General features: G+C 38.6%; 2 protein-coding genes across 2 annotated transcripts; both read right to left on the reverse strand.

Annotated features, from left to right (window-relative positions):
- Positions 1-1,992: 1,992 nt before the first annotated feature.
- Positions 1,993-6,377, reverse strand: med19a (mediator complex subunit 19a). The gene is made up of 6 exons (XM_030738542.1): positions 6,158-6,377; positions 5,657-5,779; positions 3,882-4,015; positions 3,631-3,727; positions 3,451-3,545; positions 1,993-2,314 (listed from the first exon to the last, which is right to left on the reverse strand). The coding sequence occupies exons 1-6, from the start codon at positions 6,375-6,377 to the stop codon at positions 2,249-2,251; spliced, it is 735 nt and encodes a 244-aa protein (XP_030594402.1). The 3' UTR covers positions 1,993-2,248.
- Positions 6,378-6,384: 7 nt separating this feature from the next.
- On the reverse strand, positions 6,385-9,742 carry pmf1 (polyamine modulated factor 1). Its single transcript, XM_030738543.1, has 5 exons — positions 9,481-9,742; positions 8,387-8,492; positions 7,811-7,911; positions 7,278-7,473; positions 6,385-6,741 (listed from the first exon to the last, which is right to left on the reverse strand). Exons 1-5 carry the CDS (start codon positions 9,690-9,692, stop codon positions 6,676-6,678), a joined length of 681 nt encoding a protein of 226 aa, XP_030594403.1. The 5' UTR covers positions 9,693-9,742; the 3' UTR covers positions 6,385-6,675.
- Between the last annotated feature and the right edge of the window lie 5 nt (positions 9,743-9,747).

The following is a 9,747-nucleotide window of genomic DNA, read 5'->3' on the forward strand; positions in this document are numbered from 1 at the left end:
AACGCAATAAAACCTACATCTCGACATTCGAGTGCTCGAGCTATGCGGTGTTGTATCGTTCCTCAACACTCCCTTAACAAATATAATTCGAATATTCCTCCATTGTACATGGAATTATACCAAGATATTTTACAACTGCTGGTGCAAAACAATACGGTTCATCTCCACAGCATTGATAAAGGCTCAGCCACGCTGTCGTGGCGACATCTGTTGGGCTATATCTCCACCAGTGGAACGCTGTAATAGTCATTGAAAAGTTAACTACCGTACTACACTATAATATGGCATAACACAGGGCCTTGAGTAATGCACTACGACTTGGTCATTGCCATTCTGGCAACAGCAAATTTATAACACCGTGTCTGAGGGTTAAAGTAGGTTCGCTGTGAATCGTCTATTGAAAAACTGGCCAATCCTTATAGCCTAAAAAAATATACATTTTACTCAACTCCATTTTAAAAGCGAAATATGTTAAAGCAATCTATTTCATGATAATTTCTTCACACATTAGGCCCGTATCCTAATTCATGATTGTTAGTAAGCGGCTGCAAACGAGGAAAAGAAACACTCGAAGTTAAACAGATATTTCTTTATTGTTCAGGGCAGGCATATTTTATAGGCTATATAATGCAATATAACAATATATAATAATATAAAATTATATAATACAAAATACCTTAGGGTAAACACATTGCCTACGATTTCAACAAATTAAAGAGGAAAAAAGCACAACTGTGTAATACCTCTATTAAAACGCTTGAGATGAAGCTGAAGCCTTAAACGGAGGCTGAACATGCCTGAAATGAAGAGTAATGCTTTTCGCATTAAACGAACCCTTCTCTCAACATTTCCTTAAATTTAACATTCTGAAGCTTTCTTTTCTTTCTGAAAGTCAAATCGACGCGCGCGACTTTTTTCCCGGTTTCCCGTCTAACGTTTCCCGGGAAACGGGAAATGGTTCTGATCGCATTTCCCGGGAATCCCGGATCTCGGGATTAAACCCTATTCCACGGGTATAAGATTTATTGCCAAGAAGTGTTGTTACAACAAAGAAATAACACAAATTTCCTTGCTTTTTGTGCCAATTTTACATGTTTGTTCTGCACAAATAAGCCGCATCAAGTCTATTTATGAAATCAGATGTAATGTATATTTTTAATTGATACCATTTCAGTGCCTAGGCAGCTTGGGCAGTAGATTTTTCCTGCTCATAGATCATGTGTTCAGCTGCTTGACTCTTTGCACCCTTGCTTAGAAATGACATTGTGCTTTATTTCAGCTTTGTGCCTATGCTGCTACCATTGCAGTGGAACGGCAAGATTAATGCCTCCACCAAACACATTTCTCTGTAAACCAAAGGCATCTTCAGGGACTGTGAAGACAATTGATAGTACAGCACTTTTCCTTGGAAGAGTTTGGACACTCATTCTTGGAAGAACAAAACACCAGGAGTGCCTTGCTAAACTATGCATTAGTCCTTCAGTAAAGTCCAATTTGGTCTTGTCTGTTAATTCAGCTTTATAATCTTTTTACTGGCTGTAATTTTTTATTTCTTTGTATAGATAAGTGTTTCAAAGTTCGTGTTTTACTTTATGGTAGTTGCTTTACGTTCCTCATACAACATTAAAATATTTAATAACCATCTGTTGCCTTACAAATCCCTGGAAGTAGAAGTCAGAAAATGACCTCCTTCTGCTGTTATCTTTATACTTGATTTATTGGTTGCCACCTTAAATTTAATCCATGCCTCTTGACAGTCTTGAAAACACCCTTTGCTGTATCTGTATAGCCTGTATTATGTATTTGTCACCATCGTTAGGGTTGAAGTGCTGTATATGTAGCTAAATGTAAAGCTTTAATTACTATAACCAGCATGTACATTTGGTAAATGAATAAAGATCAAATGCCGAAGTGCCTAAGTGGTGTGCAACAGTGTGATCATCATTTTAAACCTGACTGTAATTTAAAACAAACACAAGATGCAAACAAAGATAGTAACCAAAGTTTATTTGATTTTGGCATTATGGTCAAAAGATATCACAACATAATTAAAGAGAGACACACACACACGTCATCCACAACACTTTCCATGAAGTCTGTGTCACAGCTCGCTCACTCACTCATCCAGCCATTTTTTTCTCTCTCTTTAAACATACTCTTAATAATACAATTACTTGTAAAATACACACACACCCTTCTTACAAAACTCACACATTCAAACACAGGCATGCACACGGTAGGCTGCTGTCTATCTGAGGCTGTTGCTGTTGGGTTGTGATCCAGCGAGGCCAGGGTGGTCGGGACTGTGACGGTTCTGGGGGAAGAAAGAGAGCTGTAACACCTATAGCATGTATGCAGCTGTGGTGTTCACTGCTGCTGAATGACATGAAGTGGGAGTTCATAGAGCTTACACCTCCAAGATGGTTTTAAAAGTCATGAAGATCTCTCTCTCTCTCTCTCTCTCTCACACACACACACAGACACGCACAAAATTAAAGACAGTTTGTTTAAACCTGAGGAGTCTCACAAAAGGACTAAAACTAGGGAGAAAATGAGAACTGGCTTGTGCGCAACTTTTTTTCATGGCCGGGCAGTGTACATATAGGTATAACCTACAAGAGGGAAACTAAGCCTTGATGTAAAATTAGCTCAAGTATTCAGATCCCTTCATCTTTTGCACAATGTGTTTTTATGACTGTTTTTTTTTTTTTTTTTTTAAGTGATCAAATTGGCAATTTCCCCCATCAAACTATACTTAAACATGACAAAGATAAACAGATTTGTCAGCAAATTTGTTGATAAAACACAGAACGTGGGTTCTACATGGGTACATCCCAGCAGCAATGAAAGGCAAACAGGCTGAACCTTTGCATAATCTGCAGCAAAACTTATGTTTCAGATTATGATCATATCATATTTGCAAATGTGTTCTTTTTGACATGAAAAGGTAGTTAAATATAGAAATGAATGCTCTCTAGTGTAGTGGTTTACATATTTGCCTATAAAGCCAAACGTCCCCAGTGTGATCCAGGGAGGAGACACAAATCCCTCTGGGGTTGTGTCAGGAAGGGTATCTGGTGAAAAAAATCTGCCAAATCAAACACACTGAGCTAATTGATGTGGTGACCCCTTGTGAATAAGAGAGCAGAAAAAGTAGCTTTTTTTAAATTCAGAAATTATAACAGAAATCAAGTGTGCAAAAAGTGAAGCGACTATAATAATGAGATTATAAAGTCAGTACAAACTGAAGAGTTTAAAAGGAAATGGTTAAAGTAATAAATGTTGGTTATTTTCTGAAAGCTAGTTTTGCAACTAATTTATTCTCTCTGGGTGAAAACTGTATTAAACATTTTGTATGATCTAAAAAAATACAATAATTAACAGGAATGGTTCGGAATGAATAAAGACAGAATTTATTAATGTCTATTAATGTTTGATAGATGTTCTTACCTTCTTCTTTTTCTTGTCTTTCTTCTTTTTCTTGCGGTCAGGATCATCATCCCTCTTTTTCTTCTTCTTCTTGGGATCAGAGTCCGATGGCGTTTCTGTGACGTCACAAAGAAACAGGTTAGTGAACTGAGATTATCTGTACCTCCCTGCAGACATATATGCGGATAGTTTATATCATACCTTGTGGTAATGGATCCTGCGGTCGGTGGTGCTTGTGCTTGTGTTTGCTCTTCTTCTTCGGAGGCTGTATGTGCATCAGTCTGTACTGTTCTGGGAGCTGTAAAGATGTGATGAGAAATCAAGTGTGTACTTAATATTCAAAATATAAGAATTATATGATGATTTAACTGTCAACAGCTTGAATAATCAGTGTCAGCATGTTGAAAATGTGTGCATGTACTTTATACTGTAATGGGTTGTGTAATATGTACCGGCCCTGTGTGTAGTCTGAAGCCTGTGAGCAGAGCGCCAGTCAGTGGGCTGAAGGAGTTTCCACACACTGGAGGCTTATCAATCAGAGAACGCAATGAGCTGCCATCCTGTGTGCCCGGACAATCAATCATACCTGCAGAGCAGTAGAAGATGACAGGTGGGAATGGAAGAGGTGAGAGATCTCAAAAGAGAAGCGCTCAGCTGTGCTCACAATTAAATAAAATTAAATATCAATCAGAAGACAGTCAGGAGGCAAACATCAAGACAAAACCATAGGCATGCTGGTGGTTTCAGTGAGACAATACAGATCACAACTGAACCCCAATGAGTTACGGGTTAATGTGTTACATCTGTATTATTTAAACTTAGCATAAAAGTAAGGAAATTTGTGTTTGGTCAATTCACTGCCAATGCTTCTTGGTAATAAATCTTATACCAAATTTGGAAGAAAAATACATTTGTGGGTTGAACAGCAGAGACGAGTATGTGAGCTGCACCCATGAAAAACTTCCCAAATCTTCTCTGCCAGTGCCAAGCAACTTATTCTTTTTGAGCTTCTGGTACCTCAGGTGCTGACAATCAGGCTTGTGATCATTGGAGGCAATCTCAATGCAGAGAGACATATCAAGATGAGATTCTGTAACCAGTGACAATCCCACATCTCTACAGTCTGGGACCGAACTCCATCCTCCAAGAAAGATGACAACGCTCGCCCCCAAAGAGCAGGGTTTATCACAGACGACCTCCAGAATTTGGGAGTGAAGATGATGGAACGGCCTGCCTGCAGTCCCAACCTCAACCCCAACCCCACTACACACTTGAGGGGTCATCTTGGCTCTGCTGTTCATGCCAGACTGACCAGCACAACTATGTTGGCTGACTTGCGACAAATACTGGTTGAAAAATGGGATGTCATCCCACAGCAGTGTGTGACCAGCCTGAGGAGGAGGTGCCAGGCTGTTGTGATTGTGTAGGTTCTTCTGCTACTAAGGCCACTGTTTGTTAAATTAATAAACTGTTAAATTGCCAGTATGCCTTGTTTCTTCAGACTTCAATCATTCAATCCAATAAACCGCACCAAATAAGAGTCAATATCAGAATACACTGTTTGACATTTCTGTCCTGTGTCCTAGCAGAAGAAATGGCTGTGTGAAGAATTTTCTGGTAAACTACAAAGATTATTTACAATTTGAGTTTTATTTGCAGCCAGTTTCACAACAAAGGATGCCCTACACTTAAACTGCATAATCAAAGATCTTACACCCAATAATTTAACTGCCTATTTATGGACTGGTTGAGGGCTTTGAGTGGACCCAAAAATGCAGGCAAAACTGATGTAGAGCATTCGTTTTACTTTACAGAATATCAATAAGACAAGAACTTAAGCCACTACTGCAAGCTATTAACCTTTCTGTTCTCTCTGCTGTGGGTTTTTTTTTTGTATGTGTGTCCTTGGTCTTTCTATCATCTCCATTTTCCCCCTCACACCTCTAACTGCTCCTCCTGGAGGTTTCTTCCTGTTAAAAGGGAGCTTTTCCTTCCCCCTGTCCCTAAGTGCTTGTCCACAGGGGATCATCTGAGTCTGGCCCTTGCAACTCAGTTCTCAATTCGGTCCTTAGTAAAACTCACTTTAAAGAATTAACTCTCAGACTGAGGCATCCAACTAACAGTGAGACATACAATTAATGCCTATCCAAATAAATATAACTGTACAGCTAGTGTCCCCGTTTAAGTGTCCAGATCATTAAAAACGGGCTATCCCACCATAACCTACCTGGTAACTCTGGCAGAAAGTTGCTGAGCTTCTCCTTCACCTTCTTCCCACAGAACTTGTTGTAAGCGTGCTCCAGGTTGTAGTGTGTGATCAAGTTGGTGTTTCCCGTTAACTCGTTTCCCACTAAACAGACACCATATCTACATTAGCTTGATGCATGAAAAAAAAAAATCACAATCTATACTTTTATTTGTAAAGTAGATGCCCCTTTCCAAAGTGAACCTGCGTTACTACAAGTATGCTCATTCTGGTAATAACAGGAGTTGTGCAATAATTTTTAAACCACGAGAAAAGTGTTAAAAACTATAAAATTTCGTGATACACACTGAATAAAAACCCACCGACTACTTACTCAATTTTAGCTGCTAGGCTAGTCAGCCTACGCGAGCTAGCATTGTTTACAAACTCTTTAGCAGCCTCCTTATTACGGCTAAACGATTTTCTTAAATAAAAGGCAAATTACACACAAAGCATCCAGAAGTTATAGTAATTTATCACTACCAGGCAGCTCCCGTAGTAAGTAGAAAGGTTCATTCATGGCTCCAGGCTTCCTCAGAGTAGGCCCCTCATCCCCGAGCTGCGGTGGCATCTGACCCGCCATGGCGACTTGATTTTGCGGCATAGGCGGCGGAGGCTTCCCTGGTCCAAACCCTAGAGACGAAGAACCGGGTGGTCCCTGAGCTTCATTTGACCCGAAGAGAGTTGAAAACATTTCCGTCATATCTATCTCTAATAATACATTTATATGGAACAAAAAATGCCGGGTTCTTCTAGCTTATGGCCTGTTATACGTGCGAAAACTGTTCATGGAGAATCCGAGTGTCAACTACTCCGCTCCTCACTTCTGTTCGTGGCCCACATACCGTAATACAGGAAATAAACACGCAAGGCACCGTAATTGCAAACGTACACAGGACTACAAGCGCCGATCGTTTCCAAAATTCCATGTTTATTTTCAAACATTCACAGTAAAAAAAAAAACTCATTATGTACAGTTAAGTTAGTGAACATTCTGGAGATCACACATCAAAGACATCAGCAGGGCGGAGAGAAGATGCCAGCCTTTCAAACTCTGTCACTGATGCCTGAAAATGAGAGAAAAAAAAAGGTAACACAAAGCAAAACTATTAACACTCAACCTATGTACGTTACAAGCAGAAATCCTTTGGCCCTCAGCAGTCAGCACCTTTATCTCAAGTTACCAAATAAAACCATTAACGCTGGACTGATATTAAATATTTTGAACATCTACATTAGGAACAAAGAATAACTAATTACAATGGTAGAAAGATATAAAGCCCCTAATACATTTGATAAAGTTTCACCACTTCTGTCAGGTCTAAGAGAAAAAGGCCAGTCCTGAATAGGTGTGTTGCAATAGTAACCTGAAATGTTTTGACTTGAACAACAGAATAAACATCCTAATTTCAAGGATAAGCTTAATGCAAAAGCAGGTGCCCAAGACAATGTTGCTTTACCTTACCTTTCCAGGTATATAGTTTGCATTTAAAATCAAAACAATAAAGTTTACACTTGCTTACATGCTAAATATGATTTCTCAGGGATGTTATCAGGTACAACTCATATCTGTTTTGTCAATTATCTACTCTTTCTGTCTCACCTTCCACTCATCAATGGTGGCAGAAATGCGGTTTTCAGTCTGAGCAATGCTCTCTCTTCCACTCTGAACCTTCTGTGCTAGGGCAGCATTCTCTGCTTGAATCTTTTTCAGCTCCCGTCGCATGTAGGCTTCCTGTTTTTGATAGTACGGCATCAAAAGGCTGCAAAAGTCCTGCTCAGGCACCCCACTTGGTCGCCTGAGAAAACATTTGAGATGATGAGGGGATTAAAATGCTTTGAATATTAGTCAGCTGAAATAATACAGTGGTGATATGCAGTGAAGGCAATATACCTATAACACAAGATCCAAGTTAACCCTTCTATCTGATGCACTAAGTAAATATTGAAATACTTAAATATATGTTTAAATATTTGACCAACAATTGTTTCCATACTGTGAAATTATTCAGTTTAATGAAATAAACAATAAAAGTAAAGTGAATTCCAGCAGTTTGGTAAGAAAGTAAGCTAAACATATATAATCAAAAGGTTGAGATTTCAGAAGCTGAAGTGTTTTCAAAGCGGTTTGCTGACCATGCAGGATCTGGACTGTCCTTGGCAGCTCTCTCTAGTTTGTCCAGCTCATTCAGTTTTAACTCTAGCTGGCCTTCTTCAATCAGTTTGTTGAGGTCTTCCTTCATGAGCAAAGAAAACAGAAGTTTATGTAAACATGTGAAGATAAAGACGAGTAGTAGATCAGGGAATAATGCATATATAGACCATAAGTATTTGGACAGTTACATTTTTTTTTACCTTTGCACAGAAAAGTTATTTGGTCATTGGTTTGTCCTGATAAATGATAAAATGCTACAAAATGAGCTTTGATGCAGAATCTTCAATAGTCCTTTTACTGCCATCAACAAGGAAATCAACAATAAATGTCATGTAGCAGTTTTCTATTTACATTTTTCATTGCCACTGTTTTAATAGACCCTTGCAAACTGGCCACTATCAGAAAGGCTGTTCACTTGAATTAAGTATTCATTATTTTACTTCATATTCAATGTGTACTATACATACAGCCTTGACAATATGCAAACAATGCAGAAGTCCTCCAATTTGTTTAGATTTTTTTTTAACACAAGAGTATTAATGTAATGTGCTGCAGACCTGTATAGTGCGCCGCAGCTCCTCTATGAACTGCTTGTGAATGCTCTCCATCCTCTGAGGGTTCTTACTGTACAGTGGATGAAACATGCTGACGAATCTGTTAAAACTGTGAGTGAATAGAGTCAGCAAAGTGAAGCAAAGTATGAAATACCAGGCTTTTTACTGTTATTATCTAATGCAGTACTCAAAATGATTTGCTGGGTATAAAAACCATGTACCAAATTCCAAATGAACTTGTTTAGAGAAAGCAAGTCTATTAATATAAACCATAATGCGTGGTGCTATTTCTTATTTCCCAATATGGATTTCTGAAACACTCAAATTAATGTTCAGCAGCCAAATATTATAATTATATTATAAAAGCTCAGTCTCCTATCTGCAAAAATGTGTTTTCTACAGGCCTCCAAATCTTCTGTCAGATTTCAGACCTCAGAACTTAATTATTCTGTATTAACTTGAGCTACACACTTGACAGCTCATATTCATAGAGCATTAGTACCAGATATTTACCATGAGTAAGTAGTTTTCTAGATAATCAAAATTTTTTCCGTAAGACATCTCAGGTTGTTCATCAGTTGTTTTGTGAACATAGGGTTCATTAAATATGAAGTTTTCAGAACATATTACATTTGTTTACTCTAAAAACGCTGTATACAGTAATCAAAATCTCTCACCTCATACCAAAATACCTGTATTTATTTGTTAGAGTTTTGCTTTTTAAGCTCTTTATTGCATTATATGTAAATTTTTATTCATTGAGATATTATTCTAGTGTTTGTTTTTTTTTACTTATTGATCGCGCTGCTCTAATTCATTTAAGCCATTTAGTTATGTTATTTTCAATGCGTTGCCTGTCGTGGCACAATAACTCCCAAACTTTTGGGATAAATAAAGGAAATTTTATAATCTTGGGGGTATTTTACGTTATTATACTAAGGCTTCACTGCCCAGAATTTTGACTGCACCAGCTGTATTTTACCTGTCTGTGAGTATAACCCTGTTTAAACCAGCTCTCACTTCTGTTTATGCCCTCTGTGTAATTCGAGTAGTTCACCAAAATAACGAGGTGATAAACACAACGAGCGACATGTTACCTGGCATCTTCGATGAACTTATTCAGGCTCTTCTGCATCACTTTGTCGAATAGCTTCATCCTCTTGTACCGAGCCTCCGTCTCCTCTGTCGGTTTATTCGGCATCTGTGATGAAACTTCCCCTGTCGCTTCATTAGCCTGGCTTTCAGCTGAGTCTTTCGCACCTAAATTACCTGTAGTATCCGCTTGTGTTGCTGACTTGCTTTCCTCCATCTTTTCAGCTACCTCTGTTTACGTTTTGCAGCGCCCGCCAAATCAACGGCGAGCG

Source organism: Archocentrus centrarchus, chromosome 10 (genome assembly GCF_007364275.1).
Source record: "Archocentrus centrarchus isolate MPI-CPG fArcCen1 chromosome 10, fArcCen1, whole genome shotgun sequence".
Taxonomy (NCBI): Eukaryota; Metazoa; Chordata; class Actinopteri; order Cichliformes; family Cichlidae; genus Archocentrus; species Archocentrus centrarchus.

Bases quoted from the DNA above. Each gene is read 5' to 3' on its own strand.
- pmf1 (XM_030738543.1), bottom strand. From the start codon at position 9,692: ATGGAGGAAAGCAAGTCAGCAACACAAGCGGATACTACAGGTAATTTA. The intron at 7,474-7,810 runs GTCAGCAAACCG...ATGTTTTCTCAG, and splicing joins GACAGTCCAGATCCTGCATG to GCGACCAAGTGGGGTGCCTG. The intron at 6,742-7,277 runs GTGAGACAGAAA...TCTCATTTTCAG, and splicing joins CCACCATTGATGAGTGGAAG to GCATCAGTGACAGAGTTTGA.
- med19a (XM_030738542.1), bottom strand. From the start codon at position 6,377: ATGACGGAAATGTTTTCAACTCTCTTCGGGTCAAATGAAGCTCAGGGA. The intron at 4,016-5,656 runs GTAGGTTATGGT...ACTGCTCTGCAG, and splicing joins CTTTCTGCCAGAGTTACCAG to GTATGATTGATTGTCCGGGC. The intron at 3,728-3,881 runs GTACATATTACA...ACATCTTTACAG, and splicing joins TCAGACTACACACAGGGCCG to CTCCCAGAACAGTACAGACT.